Source organism: Rhinolophus sinicus, chromosome 1 (assembly GCF_057876585.1).
Source record: "Rhinolophus sinicus isolate RSI-liver-muscle chromosome 1, RSI-T2T, whole genome shotgun sequence".
Classification (NCBI taxonomy): domain Eukaryota; kingdom Metazoa; phylum Chordata; class Mammalia; order Chiroptera; family Rhinolophidae; genus Rhinolophus; species Rhinolophus sinicus.
In genome coordinates this window covers 11010448-11027919 of record NC_142501.1, presented here as the reverse complement: position 1 = coordinate 11027919, position 17472 = coordinate 11010448, and the positions used below count along the sequence as shown (strand labels likewise).

At 56.6% G+C, this 17472-nt stretch overlaps 1 protein-coding gene across 3 annotated transcripts in view; it reads left to right on the top strand.

The window, feature by feature from the left end:
* The window catches only part of TRIOBP (TRIO and F-actin binding protein), a 56281-nt gene that overhangs the window by 25642 nt on the left and 13167 nt on the right, over nucleotides 1-17472 (top strand). Inside the window, exons 10-15 of one of the 3 annotated variants that reach the window (XM_088796531.1) lie at nucleotides 2331-2408; nucleotides 4581-4718; nucleotides 13206-13262; nucleotides 15650-15757; nucleotides 15879-15968; nucleotides 16368-16477. In XM_088796531.1, coding sequence (XP_088652657.1) covers nucleotides 2331-2408; nucleotides 4581-4718; nucleotides 13206-13262; nucleotides 15650-15757; nucleotides 15879-15968; nucleotides 16368-16477 — 581 coding nt within the window. Of the gene's footprint in view, nucleotides 1-2330; nucleotides 2409-4580; nucleotides 4719-8566; nucleotides 8756-13205; nucleotides 13263-15649; nucleotides 15758-15878; nucleotides 15969-16367; nucleotides 16478-17472 lie in introns of those variants that run through there. The other 2 variants (XM_019752965.3, XM_088796524.1) reach the window with 2 other exon arrangements.

The window sequence follows — 17472 nt, the reverse complement described above, 5'->3', positions numbered from 1 at the left end:
CAGAGATTATGCCACTCGCCCAAGATTACATAGCTAGTAAGGGTGGGGGCAGAGGTGGCCCCCAGGTCTGCTCAGTGCAGATCACCCAGAGGCCTCAAACAAATGCTCCGGCCAGGCCTTCTCCCCTCCTGGCCCCACAACACCTGGTATGTATGCCTCTGGTGGCTCCTACCTGCCCTGGCTGGGACTGCAGCCAGTGTGGTCATGTCCCCTCCCCCTGCTGTACCCCAAATTCCTCAGAATATAGGACAGCCTCACTTACCTGCCTCTGATCCCTACACTTCCTTTCAGGCACAGAGAAGAGGTTGCATAAGTGCTCCTTGGTTTGAGTTGGCTACTGAGACAGGCTGCTTACATGAAGACCCATGTGCAAAGTAGGCCCAAAGCCTGGCACATAGTAGGTGCCTGCCAAGTCCCTTCCCTGCCCCGTTGGCCCGGGGTAGGGTAACAGAGTCAGTGGCACTCTGGTGCTGCCTGGAGCATTTGTCTGAAGGTGGTGGGTGGGGAGGGACCTGGAGGCCAGAGCCCTGCAGGCGGCCTCAGCTCCCTGCGAACACAGCACGTGGCTTTGGACAGCCAGCCTCTACTTGGCCCCGTCTTCCCCTGTAAAATAGGACCAACTGCTCCCCTGCCAGGCACCACGGCAGTTCTGGTGAGGCTCCTGCTTGTTCCCCTAACCCTCTTCTCTTTGATGTACAGTCCAGCACCGCCTCCCCCATGGATGACGGGAGGGTTTGCTGTGTGCCCTGGGCTGGACGCTTTACATGTTCTGCTATATACGAGGCTCAGCCCCATTAGGCATTTGCCAGCGGTCACACCTGTGTAAGGTGTGAGACATGAGATCACCGTGTTGGCTCCAAAGCCCAAGCTTTTTACCACCATGTTGTGAGACCTCAAGCCCATGGCAGGATTAGGGAGCCCCCTCCCCTGTATTTCCCTGTGGCTTTTATCCATTTGCCCTCTAATCAACTCAATGCAGGGATGAGCCAGCTTGGTCCTGTCCTAAGGACAAAGGGGAGGGTTTGGGGTCTCCACACAAGAAGTTGCTGACAGGCTTGTTGGGGAGGCAGGTGGACCACAGGCAGCTCACGGAAGGTGAGATGCTATGTGCCAGTGGATGCTGGGATGCTGCAGGCTGGCAGGGTCAAAGGGAAGGAGGAGGATAGAGAGATTCTTCAGCCAGAGTTATTCCACGGTGAGGCTCAGGGGTCCCTTGGAGGTTAGGAGATGGCGACTGGGGCAGGACGGGAACACCACATGCTGAAGGACAGTTCACAGATGACATCAGAAGCAATCACTGGTTCATGCTGGGCCGCAGCTGCTCACCCTCTATGAAAATCGTTGGTATGGTATTCAAGGCCTGCCTTCCATCCCAGTTTTGCCCTCTAGTCATGCTGAGCTGGCTGCAGAGCTCTGCGAGCACGTGTCCCTGCTTCTGCGCATGCTGTTCCCATCGCCCAGAATGTTCTTCCCTTCCCACTTCACTCACCAAATGCCTGTTCATTGTTCAAGTCTTAGATCAGGTGTCCTGCTCTGAGATGCCTTTCTGGACACACCCCACCACCCCTGGTTGGTGATGTCTCCCTTCTGGGTTTGGTGGTTCTGCTCCCTTCTACCTGGTCACACTCAGTGGTCATTTCCCCATGAGAAGCGTGAGCTCCATGAGGGCAGGAAGCGTGACTACTTTATCTCTGTACCTCTGGCCCCTGGCCCAGGGCCTAACACAAAGTCGGAGCTCAGCTCAGTGGACGGTTGATCAGTAAATACATGGATGTTTAAGTGCATGTAAGAAACCGATGGGAGATGGGTGCGTCCTGGGTAGGTGATGGATGAATGATGGATAGGTGACATATGCTGCAGAAATAATAGATAGATGCTGGATGGATGATAGATGAGTGGATGGATAGGTAGGATGGGTGATGACTAGAACAGATGATGGATGTTGGATGGATGGACGTTGCTTAGATGATAAACAGGGTGATGGATGGATGGATACATGTTAGGCAGAATATGGATGAAAGGCTGTTGTATGGAGGGTAAATGTTGTGGAGGAGGATGGCGGATGGTGGTGAACGTTGGATGGGAAGATGGGTAATAGATGAATGGAGGTTGGATGGATTGAGGAAGGATATGCATGTGGCCTGGATGGACAGATGATGAATAAATAGAGGATGGATGTATAAATGAGATCGTGGATGTTGGATCGACGAGTGAGTAGATAATGTAGGATGGATGTTGGATGGATAGACAATGAGTGGATGGATAAGGTGGACAGATGGATGGAAACTGGGGAATAACCTGGACTAAGCTGTGTTCTTTCTTATCTCCAGTTCCAATCAGAGGAGCCTGAGGGATCAAAACCAAGAGGAGGCCAAGACTCACTGACCGACCAGAAGCGGGCAGACTCGGTAGTTGGGTCTTGGGTGTGGGCACACGGGGAGGGAAAGGGAAGGGAAATCAGATTGGAGGTCGGCTGAGGTCCTCAGATGAGCTCTGGGACATCCAGGCAAAGGTGGTCTCTGCCATGGCGTCATCTGTGTGCATGGGGGCCCTTGAGATGAGGGCTCTGGTGGAGCTAGGTAGCAGAGCCACCTTCTGGGTAGCTGGATAATCCTGGGTTCAGAGCCCATGGCTCTGCTTTTAACTTGCTAGAATGCCCTGACAAGGTAAGCTAGAATGTCTTCCCTGGGCAAATGGCAGTTTGGCCCTGATGGTCTCTGAAGGCAAGATCCTTCTGGCTCTGGAGGGCTGGCCAGGCTGGGAGAAAGGGTAGAGCTTCTAGGAGCTGGAGCCAAAGAAGCATTGAAGAGGGCTGAGGAGATGCCACAGCAGGGCCTGGAGGGTCTCCTGGGTCCTGGGGCAGGAAAGATGTGTGCAGGGGGTGGGACCAACTAAGGCTGCTCTGAGGCCTGGCTGCAGCTGGAGCACATTGCTCTGCACGCCCCCCACCCCCACCCCCGCCCATGACCTGCCAAACAGACTGTTCTCATCGCCCTCAGCCTCCAGAGAGGTGAGGTCAGAGCTACGGGCTTGGGGCAGCCAGAGGCGGGGAGAAGGAGACAGGCTGTTTGGGGCTATGCTTTTCTCATCCTGCTGTTCTGCTGTTCCCCGTGCTGCCTCCTGCGAAGCTGGGTGTGACAGGGGGAGTGTTTCTGGCAGCCTGGAGCCCCCAACTCTGGCCCTTCAGCTAGTCAGAGCTGGGGGGATTTTGCCCTCACTGTGCAGATGTGTAAACAAGGGGCAGGGGTGTTGTCCCAGGTCACACAGCCAGTGGGTGGTTGGACTCAAACTAAACCGGGGCTTGGGACCTCTACCCAGCATTCTCTGCTCCCCCCACGCCGCTTCCTGGCCTGCTCCAATCCCTGCATGGCCTCGCACAGCAGAAGCAGTAGCGTTCTAAGTGCTTGGTGGGCCAGTTTTCCCATCTGTGAAATGGGAGGGGACAGGGGACGGATCACTAAAGGCACTTCCAGCTCTCACAGGGGCTCTGGCAACTTTGCTCTTCCTCTTTCTGGGTTATTTCTTCACACTTCCTGGAACCAGAGTTTCATGAACAAAGAGGAAATAGCAATATAGGGGTCCCCTCTATTCTCTGCAAAATAGGCCCGTCCAGCAACATGGAAAACCTCTCAATCTACCCCCAGGCGGCCTGGACTGGACAGAACTGATAACTGCCTCATTCATTCATTCATTCATTCATTCATTCATTCATTCATTCATTCACATACACTTAGTGAGCACCTTCTGCACGCCTGGGTGTGGGCAGAGGTGAACTGGAGTGCCAACATGGAGCTCACAGTTTAGTGGGCAGGGCTGTGATGGGGTACGCGGTGGCAGGGTGGGGCAGTCCTTCCCCAAAGCCCTCCTGGACCTGTGCTTTGAGGCTGCATGTTCCGCCTGCAGTGAATCTCTGGATTCCAGAGAGTTGGGATACCTGTGCTCTATCCTACCTCTACCTGCTTTGTGACTTTGGGCAAATACCTCTGCTTTGCTGGGGCCTGTTTCCTCCAAAGGGGGTGCATTTGGGGGCTCTGCAGGGGGTGAGGGGAGGTGGCTGTAGGAATCTGATGCATTCCTTTCACAAAAGTGGAGAATAGGCAAGTGGGGGACTTGGAACTGGGGGGTCCTTGTGTGACCCCTTGGCTCCATGTGGTTGTTGTCATAAGAAAGAGGGATCCAGAGTTCCTGTATCTTTAGATATTTCAAGAGAAGCTGGAAATACGTAGTTATATGGTAAATCTCTTGATTATTTAACATTGGAATCTAATGCAAAATAATCTGAAAAGTCTATGCGGGCTGAACACACATCTGTAGCCTGCACTCCCCTCCTGCTGGCCACCTGGGGTTTGACTTTAGGGGGTGAAGTGTACATCCCCAGGCGGGCTGAGCTCCAGGAGCCCTGTCAAGCAAACCCCAGGTAGTGTGAACAAGGTAACAAAGCTCCGCAGCTCTGGGAGAAGAAAGATGGGAACCCTGAGCCTTTGAGGTGGGCATGGCAGAGTGGGCAGGAAGGCTGTAATCAGGGACTCCCCCATCCCACCAAAGGGACCTGGGGGCCAACATTGGACCCTGTTTGACAGGCAGACAAGAGGCCAGCAGAGGGCAAGGCTGGGAGCCTGCTCAAGGGCCGACTGGTGACCTCATGGCGGATGCCCGGGGACCGTCCCACGCTGTTCAATCCGTACCTGCTGTCTCTGGGGGTCCTCAGGTGGCAAAGGGTAGGCCGGCTCCTGTGGGGTGGGGGGAAAGGGTGGGGAGAGGGGAAGGAGCGGGAGGAGGTTGGTGTTAGTTAAGGAAGAGAGAGAGGGGACGGAGAGGGAGGGTTTGGGGGCCCCCACATGACAAAGGAGATAAAGCAGAGTACCAAGTGCCCCCTGGTCTCTGCCAGTGAGTGGGATTTCCCACTTCCAGGGTGAGGGGCTGAAAGCTCCCAGTCTGGCCAAGGGGAGCCAGGTTGGGGGGAAGGAGCAGAGGAAAGAGGGCCTGCGAGGGGCTCTGGGATTGCAAAGTGTGTCTCAGTCCTGGGCCTGAGCCAGTTTCACAAACATCTGGCATTACGTAACCCATCCCCTGCCCAGAGAGGGCTGTAAACACTCAGGCCTCTGGTTCAGGGTTTCCTTAAGGGTAAGGAGGGGAGGCAGCTGTGACTTGCTCCCTCCTGCCCTGTTCACAGCCGGAGAGAAGGGCCCTGGCCATCTCCAGGAGCCACTGGCTGGCTCTTAGGGTCTCTTCTCTCGGTGAGAGGCTGACGCTCATCATCTTGCTGGCTCTGGGTCCAGCACTAGGCTAAGTACATTAGAGGCAGTATACCCATTTTACAGTGGACGGGAGTAAGGCTCAGGGGGGTGAGTTAACTTGCTTGAGGTCAAAAGGCTAGGGTTTAGAGAGGCCAGCCTCTTGCTGATTTTCCTCATTCCTAGATGAGAGAATGGCTGCAGCCAAACACACTGAGCCTCAGTTGCCACATCTGTCGAATGGGGAAAGGCTTATGGAGACACTCAGGGCCGCAGGGAAGGCTCAGGGAGACCAGGATGCACAGAGGTGTGATGGCGGGGGCAGGCACGTCTAAACACTAACTTTCCCATCCACTTCATAATTTTGTCTCTGCTGCCTTCAGGGGTTAAAGCAAGAGGTAATCGGAAAAACACAGTTATCTGGGCAGGGTGGTACCTTCAAACCACGGGCGGGAATTACCTTATCAAGCTAACAAAAGGGCACCAACACACAGCAGGTCTGGCAGGAGGGGGCAGCTGAAGTCCCTGGCGGAGAGAAAGGGAGAGAAATGGGGAAAGGCCTCTAGGATAATGCTGCTGCTGCTGCTAACCAGCAATTATTGTGCTCCTACTGTGTGCTCCGCCGTGTTCAGTGCATGGTATGCCTGATTGCTTTAATCCTCACCACCAAGCATGCCAGGTATGGTCCATATTGTGGCAGGTGAAGAAATGCAGCTCAAAGAGGATAAATCACTGGTTCTAGGTCACACAAGGGGCAGAGCTGAGATTCGAACCCCACTCTGGCTGACCTCATGTCCCCCCTCCATCTCTTTGCATGTGGATCTTCCTGAACCCTCCCTGCAGCCCAGAGTCTGCCCAGATTTTCCCCATTAGACAGATGTGGCAACTGAGGCTTGGCAAATTTGCAGCTGTTCTCTCACCTGGCAATGAGGAGAATCAGGAGCGGAGGGATGGAACTGCGAGTGGAGCCTTTCAGACAGTTACTTAGAGCATCTCTTGAGTGGGATAGTGAAATTAGTCCAAGGTCAAGAGCCAGGAAGCCTGGGCTTGAGTTCTGTCTCTGTACTAACTTGTGTGGCTTAGGGCCATTGTCTCCCTTCTCTGAGCCTCACATTATTATTCTCCATACAGTCATGGTGTGAGACTGAATAACCCCAAAGATTGGTGGCTCTGTTTCATAACTCATTCCTGGGTTCCCGAGCCTATGCCATCTCTGTCCTATCCAGGCAAGTTGTGGTAAGGGAGTCATTCCTTTATTTGTACCTTCATTCAGTTGACCAATGTTTACTAAGGACCTACTGTGAGCTGAAGTCCTGGGCTGGCCTCTGAGATATAGACATTACCCCATCCCTGCCCACAAGGAGCTCACAGTTGGGTGAGGACACTGACCTGTAACTGGTTAGAACACACTGTGGGCATCACGTTAGTGGGGGCTGTACAGATGCAGGGAGATCTCCAGGCAAGGAAATTATAACTGTGCTGAGGGCACTTTGGCTTCCTTTGGTCTGAGACTTGAAGGGTGAGGAGGAATTTTCCAGGCAAACAAACGTTTGGAAGTGGAGGGGAGAGAAAGAGAGAGAGAGAGAGAGAGAGAGTGTGTGTGTGTGTGTGTGTGTGTGTGTGTGTGTGTGTGCTGGGGTGGAGGAGGGGAACACAGAGGACAGGAAGGGAAGTGTTCCAGACACGGCAGAGAACAACATGTGTGGGCTCATCCAAGGTACAAAGGACCTGGCTCACTCTGGGAATTCCCAGTAGTCCAGTGTTGTGTACCCTAGCATGTAAAATGTGTATGCATAATGACAAAGGACAGCAGGCAGGGGCCAGATTGTGATGGATGCTGGAGCTGCCTGGAACAAGAACGTAGAGCTGGTCTATTAGCACTGAGGGACTTTGAACAAGGAATAGTCTGATCACTGGATTGAGGGTACCAGAACTGGAGTCCCAGAGGCCAGGAAACCAGTAAGGAGACTGTCAGGTGCCCAGGTCACTGGGCCAAGGCACTGGTGGCAGGTGAGGTCTACTGTTTGTTTACTCACTCTCCCAAGGACCAAATGCCTGAGTGAGGTACATGGGTAGAGCAGGAAAACTCAGCATGGGGGTGCCCAAGACCAGTGCAGAGCAAGGCGGGCCTATCCTTGGCCTCATTCCTCAGGGTGGAGGGGAGATTCCCAGGGGGAAATACTGGGAAAGAACTTTAGTTCCCTGGGCCTCCATTTCTTTATCTGCAGAATGGGGATAGTAATTATAATCATGACAGCAGTAATTTTTGACATCCCCAAACTGAGATGGCAGAATAATTGAAATGGCAATTATCCCAAGCTCCCCTGACCCCCTACCAAAGGATAGTGAACTAGAGATAAAGCGGTTGTTTTGGTGCTATACTTAAATTAACACTTAATACTTATGGCAACCCCATGAGACAGTAATATTATCCCATTTAACAGAGGGTGAAGTTGAGGCACAGAGAAGTTAAGTACTTTGTAGGGTTTGAATCACAATGCCACACAAGCTACTACATGCATTTAGCAGCAAATTCCACCAAGGTCCCAACACTACTGCAGGGCTCAGAAGAGCTCCTGCAGGCAAAAGGCCTGTGAAAAACTGCTAACTGCTCTGAGACGGCGAGAAACGGATGTACACCCACATCCAAGAACCCAAAACAAGGTTCGTAAGCCCAGAAAGACCTGCTTGTAAGGCGAGGGCATTTGGGAAAGACCCTACCATTCCACAATTCACTTTGTGTGAAGATTACCTACTAGGAATGGCTTCTCTTCTTACTGCGTGACCTTGAGCAAGTCAGTTCGCCTCTGAGTCTCCGTTTGCTCATTAGTAAAATGGGGACCAGGACACCTTCCTGTCAGGTCTATGGTGAGGACGAAAGTCTACTACACAGGTAACAGGCAGCGCTTGGCGAATGGGACCCGCTGAATTGTTAGTACTGGGTGCTTTGCCCACGTCCCCATCAAACCCAGGCGCTGAGTCCTAGTGGAACCATCGCTGTGTCCGGCGGCTCAGGGCTGGGGCAGGGAGCCGTGGAGGGGGCGACGTGGGAGCCACACCCGGCACCCCAGCTCCGTGGCCGGACGGAGTCACCTGCACGCGAGGCCGTTCCTTCCGCCCAGCGCGCCCGCGGCAGAAGCCGGACCCGCCCTCCCTTCCTCCCGCCTCTATGGGCTCGCTTGGCCCGCCCTCGCGCGCCCGTCCCATCGCCGCAGACCCCGCCTCCGGGCCCGTCCCGCACTCCTATTGGCCAGCCTGCCGCCCCCGCCGCTGTTTGTCCGGGCTTTCCCGCCGCTCATTGGCCCCCCCAGGTCCTCCCAGGAAGTTTGAAAAAAAAAAAAAGTTTTATGGGCGGATGGAAGGGGCCGGGGCAGCGCCGGGGAAGGGAAGGGCCGGAGGAGTGGCGGCCGGCAGCCGAGAGGGGCGGCGGTGGCGGGATTCCCGCGCCCCTGAGCCCGACCCGAGAGCCTTTTCCACCTTTCTACCTTCTGCTCTCGCCGCCCCGGGTCGCCGTCATGACGGTGAGTGACACCCCCCCTCCGGGGCAGCCCCTCCGCGCCCCAGGTGGGGGTGAGAGCGACGGCCCGAGCCCAGCCTCTCCCCTCCTGGGCAGCTCCCTCCTCACTTCCCGGAGGCGAGAGGTCTCGGCCGGAAGACTGGGCGACCCCAGCGGCAGGGCCGGCCGTCCTACCTCACCTTCCCCCAGCCTCCTCCTCACCTTTCCGGGCCAGGAGCCCGGGCGACCCTGAGGACATGGGATCGCCCCGTCCCGGGCAGCCCTTCCTCATCTTTGCGGGACCAGTCACGGATCGATTCAGGGTGGCCCTTTACTACCTCCTCTCCAGCCTCCTTGGTGAAGACCTGACCTGATTACCCCCAAGCTGCGAGATCTGTAGGGGCTCCCCGGGCTCCGGATCGTGGGAGGAGCGGAGATGGGCCTGGCCTGGGTCTGGGGTCTTGCCCGGGGTTGGAGAGAGATACCCTCTGGTTCAGATGGGTCGCGCTTACCCGGGCCTGGGAAGACTGCCCACCTGTGTGGGCGCTGGCTGGAGGTTGGGTGGGTGAGAAGAGGCCGCCGCGTCTCACTCTGTCTGGGAGCCCATGCTGGGATTTCTGAAGCGGCGGGATACCATGTTCTCCCAGGCTTGCCCCTTCGCAGCGGTGCAGTGGCCTTGGGTGGGACAAGCCCGCGAGTGGGGGGTCGGGTACAAGATGAACAGGGTTGTGCCTTTTGGGGGTGAGCCCTACCCTAGCTCCATCAATACCTGTGCCTTAATTATATTGAGCCTCACCGCTGAGTTCACAATTATCCCCATTTCACAGTCAGATAAACTGAGGCTTGGGGAGAGACTTTGATGAGTTGCCCCAAGTTACCCTGAGTGTAAGGGAAGGAGTAGCCTCTTTCCAGGTCAGTGAGGCTCTGTGATATTCTGGAAGGGAAGGGTAAGGTTGCTTTTGGTTTCTGATTAGCGCCTTAGGGAGGCTCCGACAGTTGGTGGGGAGAGGGGAGTTGAGCAGGGTGTGTATGTGCATGGGTCTGTCCCCTTTCCTCAACTGAGTAGAGTGGGCTGGGCCCTGGTGGGGTGGTGGTGGTGTTGGTTGGCAAGAGGGGCCCCTGCCCCTGTGAGTATGATGACCTGGCCACTGCCTGGACTTCCTCAGCCTCCGCACATCCTGCCACCACCCTGCTGGCCCTTCCTGTCCTCAGCAGCCTCCCCTGCCCAGTCAGAGAGCAGGGAGGATTGTGGGGAGGAGGAGCTGAGCCAGTGTCCTGCCTGCCCCCCAAGCCCCGGGGAGGGTGGTCACAATGCCCACTGGGTGCCTGCCAGGCCCTGAACTGGGTGCTTTCACTTTTATCAGAGTTGGTCTTCTGAGGTTGATGGCAACCCCCCATCTAACAGATGAGGACACTGAGGTGTGGAGGGGTGAAGTAACATATACCAGGTGACACAGCTGGGCTCTGGCTGAGCCCGAATTGGTATCCAGGGCTGTCCCAGTTTTCTCTCTGGGGCGAGATAAGAAATGTACACAGTTGCCTCTGAGGAAGCACATGCTCAGCAAGGGGAAGGCTGCTGAAAGTAGCCTGTGGGGTGCTAGGAGGAGGGACAGCATGTCCCTGCTGGTGGGAGAAGCCTTCCTGTGATTGTGGGACTTTGTCAGATGGAGATGGACCGGGGGAGGGAACAGTGTGAACAAAGGCTGGTGGTCACGTTTGGGGAATGGCAAAAACAGAAAAGGGGCTTGGGAGAAAAGCAGCCCAGCCAAAGGCAGGAAAAGCAGCTTGGGCTTTGGTCAGGGTACTGGGGAGCCGTGAAAGGTTTTGGGACAGAGGAGGCTGATGATCACCACTGACAGTCTTTGCTGGTTTCAGCCTCGCCATCTGCAGCCACCTGAGCCTGCTCCAGGCCGGTGTCCTTCCTATGCCTTCCTCACACCCTTGCCCTCTGTCCCGGCCCCATCTCCCTGACCTCAGGGATCTGTGTGGGTCAAGTGGCAATGGGTAAATGCTGGGAAGCTTTGGGAAGCTGGGCCCAGTCGGGATCCGCTCCGCCCCCTTTCGCTGGAGCCCAGGACAGCCTTGCCCCAGTGCCTCATTCCCCAGCCACTGCCTGGCATCAAATTATATACCTGTTCACTTGTTTATTGTCTGTCTCTCTCCTGACTCTCACCAGGACAGGGGCCACATCTCTCGTTCACAGCTGACTTCCTGTTCTAGAACAGTGCCTGTGTCCCCTGCCAGAGTGTGCTTAGAGGATGACGAGTCAAAAGTCCAGGTGGACCGGAGGCAGTGCAGACCCTGTGGCCAAAGGGAGGATGGGCTATGAGAGCCCATCGGTGCTCCTGAAGGGAGAAAGGAGAAAGTGGGCTTCCTATAGGTGTAGGGAAGGTGTTTGAGGCCTGAGAAGCCCTGTGTGGAGGTGCAGTGTGAGGGATTTAGGGTATCAGACCTTTGGACCCATGGCGGGGGGTGGGGGTGGGGGGGGTCCCAGGTGACTGTAGGACCTCCCCTGCCAGCAGCTTAAAAACTCACATTGACAGCCTCCTCTTCCCAAGGTCACCGTGCCTGATGGTGTGTGATATGTTTGTGCCAGTTTCCAGAGGGTCTCTAGGCTTTTCCATGAGTGACACATTCAGTCCTCCTAAAACTTGGGGGAGGGCAGGACTCCCCCCCATCTTTACCACATTTCGCAGCTGGGCTCAGGGAGAGGATGTGACTTAGGAAGGTCACTGTGACGCCACTTCCTAGGCAGCCCTTGGGGTCCCAGCCTGCCATTCCCGCCGAAAGCCCTTCCTCAGCCTCTGGAAGCCAATGGCTGATCTTCTGGCCCTGGCCCAGTCCTATTGGCTGGGTCATCTGCTCCTCCTGAGGTGCTCTCCGTGAGTCTTGCCAGAAAGCCTAGCTCCTCAGGGCCAGGGGATGAGGATGGGGCAGCCTCCAAAGCCCAGAAATTTAGACCAGGGGTAGAGGAAGGTGGATATTTATTTAGCAGGTTTTCCCAAGGGTCTGGCCACAGCATGCCTGGCCCTGGGGCCACGGAGGTCCCAGTCTGAATGCAGGTGGACCAGGTGACTTGCTGGTCTCCCAGTCTCAGTCTTAGCCTGGCAGCCTCCTGCACACCTGGGGAACAGGGCGGGGAAGAATGGAAGGCAGATAGGGTGAACATTGCCCCAGGGTTTCTCAGGTCTGAGCAGAGCCTGTGTCCCTTCCCTCAGACAAGTATGCAGGGAAGGGCTGTAATGCAGGGGTAGCGCTGCTGGCCTGCTGAGATCCAGGGGTCCTGGTCCCACGGCCATGGCTGGGGATGGCTCTGGATGGCCAGGCTGCTGGCCCAAGTTCACCTCAGACCACTTCCTCCACCTAAGGAAGAGGAGAATGGGGCTCCCTGGGAGAAAGGCGGGTCAGGGGAGGTGGCCAGGTCAGGTGGCTCTGGTTTCCAGGTTTCCAGCTGCCGTCCTCGCTGCCCACCCCACTGAGCCATGCCACCCGCTCCCTCACGCAACCAGACACCTTGGCCTGATGAGGCTGCGATGTGGGTGCTGATAGGTGGGCTCAGAGCCATGGCAACAGGTGGACACCTCCTCCCTGCCCACCAACCTGGCCCGCCCTGCTCTCCCTCCTGCTAGTGGGCAGGAGCTGAGACTCTGCAGAGGGACTGGGACCTAGACGAGAGAGAGGTCTTCCCAGCGGGCGGGGAGGGTCTGGTAGCTGGCGCTCACCGGATGGACCTGCCCAGAGAAAATGCCTGGATGAGCAACTTCTTCATCTAGGCCTAGGTGGGGGTACATAGCCCGTAGACCCCTGTGGAACATGCTTCAGCTGGGAGCCCCCAGACCCCGGGGCCGTGCCCCCTTGGGCAGCACCTGGCAGGTAGGGTTTGCCAAGACTCGCCTTTCCAGAGGTCTAGTGGGGACCAGAGGATCTCGGACCTATGCCTGGTGCCATCTTCCAGGGTCTCGAGGAGACAGAAGAAGGCAGGGCTGGTTGGACCACAGGAGGGACAGTGGGTTGGGGGTGGGAGGGAGCAGTAAGGCATTTTCTGGTGAGCGACCTGGGCCTCGTCAGTAAGAGGACCTGGGTGGTTCGCTCGCTCTGCTGGTCCGGCCTGTTCTCTGAGCTAAGGGTCTCTTTACAGGCAGCGTTCTCTTGGGCCTCCTCTCTCCCACTCTCGGGTGACAAAGTAGGCTGGTGACAGGAGAGCTTGGACAGCTCTGGTGGATGCGCCAGTTGTCTGGCCCATCTTCTTGGCTCTCAGAGATTGCTGGATGTTGGGGAAAGGGGTCAAGGCCGCCTCAGTGGCTGGGGAGCCTGCCTGGACTTGGGGCATTACCTGGGCCCTCAGCCCTCTCTCCTGGCTTCCCAGGCCTTCAGTCTTACAGGACTCAGGGCCAGGGTGGCACAGCACCCCTCCTCCCCAGCCCCATTGGGTTCTCCACTAGGCCTGATTCATGTGCCTCCTCATCTCCCCATAGCCTGATCTGCTCAACTTCAAGAAGGGATGGATGTCAATCCTGGACGTGCCCGGAGAGGTAGGAGGGCTGAAGCGGAGGGGAGGGGTCTGGCTTGCTGCGGGGCCCTGGAGGGTCCTTGAGGGCAGCCCAAGAGGCTGAGCTGCTTTCCTGGCTGGTGCAGCCTCAGAGAACCTGGCCTCAGTGTGGAGGGGTCCAGGGTGGAGGCCAGAATAGGAATCCTGAGGCTGGAGTGTTTCTTTTCCAGTCAGAGAGAGGGCCTTGGCTGTGGGTGGGAGGTCAGAGGCTTCTTGGAGCAATTTGCAGTGTTGGAGTCACCAGGGAGGGGGGCCTTCTAGCCCCTCAGGCTCTGCACCCCATCCCTTTCTCTCACCAAGAGCCTCTTAGCCCTCCCACCTCTTGACAACCCTGCTGGGTATCCAAGGTTCTGAGGTGGAAGAGCTCACAGAGATTATCTGGCCTGAGACACTCACAGAGTCCCAACAACTCAGTCACGCAGCCTCTAACCCTGGAGGTGAGACTTAGAGACATCTTGAAGTCTCACCAACCTGGGGCCCCATTGGTCGAGTCACAGCTTCCTCTAACCTCAGGGGCGTAATGGATAATGATGATTCTTTCTAGGGTGGATAACAGTCACAGAGCTCGAGTCATTGAAGGTTCCCACGTAGCCCCTGGTGCCTGCTAGGGCCCCAGTAATAACCCTTTAGTGTGTCCGTCCTTAGAACCAGAAGGGACAGTGGCCTTTTACAGGTTCTACCCTTTCGGCTGCCAGGCTGGAGCAGGAGCTGGCTTCCTGCCCGTCCCGCCTGGGAGAGGACGGCTCCCCGCCCCTGCCCTGCATGCGCTCACGGCTCTGGTCTGCATGCAGCCCGCATGCCGGGAGGGCTCAGAGCCAAAGGGAATCGCATTGTGTTTCCGACCCACATGCTTTTTTCCCTCCAGCCCACAGCCTTCCGTACCCGCTGCCTGCTCTCCAGTCCTCTGGTGGCTGCGCTCCAGGCTCACACAAGGCCTGGCACGTTGCCAGTGACCCCTGCCGCCCTCCCCACTCAGGGTCTGTGGAGGGCAGAGGTTATGGGCCCCACCCAGAACTGGCCGTTACTCATTCTTTTTCACGGGGTGTTGGAATGTCCAAGCTGAAAGGGCCCTGGGAGTTCAGCCAGCCCGGTCCCTTAGTGCACAGACAGAAGACAGGCCCACAGGACTTCCTTCTCTTCAGGACCTAGCAGCACCTGGGCAGACCCAGGCCTAGAACCTGGGGCACCAGAGGCCCACAAAGCTCCATCTTGCTCCCATGTCATACAGTCATAGACTAGGCCTGGAGGGGCCAAAGGGATCATTTGGTGCAGAACCCCCGCTCCGCTTTACAGAGGGACGGTTGAGGCCCTGAGTGACACCTCAGGTCACTCGGTAAGAGCAGGGTGGTGCTCTTGGGGGCCGCCCTCTTGGAACAGTCCCAACAATTAGTGCCTGAGCCTACGCCAAGTGCCATGAGAGACATACCAGGGAGGGTTAGGAACTTCTAACCTCTCGATAAGGCTTAGAAGACTGAAGCTCAGAGAGGTCGAGGAGCTTAACGAAAGACACAGCTAGCAAGGGTAGAAGAGATGTCACCTGGGTCATTTGGATGCTGAAACCCTATTTCTTGGGGGAGGCAGTGTGGAAAGAAGTAGAAAGTGTCATCCTGGTACATCCTTGAAAACTTACCATCTTCTTGAGGATAAAAACTAAGTGCTTGAAATAACAAACAGTGTCGAAAGGGCTTGGTGGTGCGTGGGAGCCCAGAAGATGGTGGGGACTGGGTGCCAGGCCCTGACCCTGGTGATGGGTGCACTCGGACTGGCATTCCAGTGAATGGCCAGAAGCCAGGGGAGGGCTAAGCTTGTCACATTTAATATCAGGCTATGCTGATACCTCCACCCCTTTCCCATGCGTCCTGCCAGCCTAACGCTGGCTGGAGCAGAGACAGGCACTGTGGAAAGGTGCCCAAATCATAAATGTACAGATAATGCATCTCACAGGCTGAACACATATGTAACCAGCACCCAGATCGAGAAACAGAACACGACTAGTGCTCAGACGCCGCCCCTGGGCCATTTTCCAGTCTCGCTGTCCAGGAGACCTGTCCCTGGCGACTGAGGAGATCCAGAGGGGCATGTGGAAAATAACTTGGGAAATTCTGGGCCCTGGCTTGCTGGGCAGCTGGCCTGACACCGGTCACGACACCTTCGCCCACGTCACAGATGCTCCTGCCCCTGGGGCTCAGACAGGGCCAGGCTTCAAAAGGATTTTCTGACTGCGCCGTCCCCTGTCGTCCCCCACCCCTGCCCTTCCGCAGGGCAGAGGAGGGTGCCAGGCTCCTACTGTGAGCAGAATGGTTGACCTGGCAGCGCCCAGGGTCCCCGCAGAGTAGCACACGTATACTCTTTCATTTGTCCTCCTTGCAGCCCCCCTCCCCACCGCTCACCACCGTCTCTCCTTCACAGTGGAAGAAACACTGGTTTGTGCTGACTGATTCAAGCCTCAAATATTACAGGGACTCCACTGCTGAGGAGGTGAGACAGCGAGATGGGAGGGCTCCGTCCCCCCATCAGGTGCAGGGGACCCTGGCGGGGGTTTGGGGGGCTCGGGCAGGGTCACCAGAGTGCGTGGACCATCGTGACCTTCCTGCTGCAGGCAGATGAGCTGGATGGCGAGATTGACCTGCGCTCCTGCACGGACGTCACCGAGTATGCAGTGCAGCGCAACTACGGCTTCCAGATCCATGTGAGGCTGCATGCGGCTGGGGGGCAGCATGGCTGGAGGGCTCCCTGGAGGTGGTGTTGGTGTGGAGCGCAGCTCTCCATCAGAGATTGGCTTTTGTCACTTGTTTATCCAGAGACGTTGTCCTCAGAGCCAGTCAGAATCTCTGCTGCCAACACTTAGCATATCTGGGGAGATCCTAGGTATCATTGGCAGGGGCAGTTGGAATGTTGGGGAGATCTTAGAGCCAGCGAGGCTCTTCCAAGGCTAGTGGAGAGGAGTTTTTGCACCCTCTGCTTCCCTCCAGGCTTAAGACCTTAGATCCCCTCTTAGGAGGGAAGGGCTGCCCTCCCTGGGGTCCATAGTGGGGAGGGAGCCATGGGACTGGCCACGTGGCGACCTCCCTCTGGGGTGGACTTGCAGACCAAGGATGCTGTGTATACCTTGTCGGCAATGACTTCGGGCATCCGGAGGAACTGGATCGAGGCTCTGAGGAAGACCGTGCGTCCCACCTCAGCCCCAGACGTCACCAAGTACGTGCTGGGCTGAACTGGGGCCTTGGGGAGGCATTTACCCTGCATTCCTGAGTGGGGTTCCGGCACTCACCTGGGGGCCCTGTGGCTGTACCTTCTGGGCCTCAGTTTCTCTGTCAACAAAATGGGGAGAGGGTAGTGAGCATGCTTGGCAGTCCTCCAGAAATGTATTAAGAGCTTTGGGGTTTGACTGCCATCTCTCTATATGCCCCACATCCTGAAGGGGTGGGGAGAGGCCTCAGCTCTTTGGAGAAGGTGCTGGTGAGTCAAAGGCCCCTCCTAGGTGGCTGATTATCTGTGCTCTGGGAGCGATGTCTCATCCTGTGTTAGGGACAGGGGATGGCTCGGCAGTCTGCGTAGGGAGCTTACTCCTCCCGAGGTCACGGTGGATAGAGTGGCAGGAGGGCTGAGTTACCTGGTGTTAAAGCCCCCCTCCCCCCAGTATAAACCCCGGATGCCCATGGGGTCTGGGACTTGTGGCTGCAGGGCAGCAGGAATGGAAACAGTCTTGTGGGGCACTGAGCACGTGAATCTCCGTCTGGCCACAGCTTGGCTGTTCCACCTGAGGCCAGTCACTTTCATGTCAGCATGTGTCGGGCTGAGTGTTATGAGGATATACGGTGTCCCTTTGTGAACTGGAGCACAATGCGGCCGGACTATTACTTAGTATATAGGCTCGGCTGCTGTAACAAAGAAGCTCCAAACACAGTGCTTAAACAGGGAGAGGTCTATTGCTCTCTCCAGAACGGTCCAGAAGTATGTAGTCCAGGCCTGGTGGGCAGCTCTGAGGCCCTCAACTTACAGATTTGCCTCTGGTTCAGGGAATTGTTTATAGTCTCCTGGAGTCCCACACAGTAACCAGGCCAGGTCACACCCAGTCCTTTAAAGGGTGCCACTTCTTACTCCCACTGGGCAGAATGTAGACACATGGCCACACGTAGCTGCAGGGGATGCTGGGAAGTATAGTTTTGGGCTGGGCGATCATGCACCCAGCT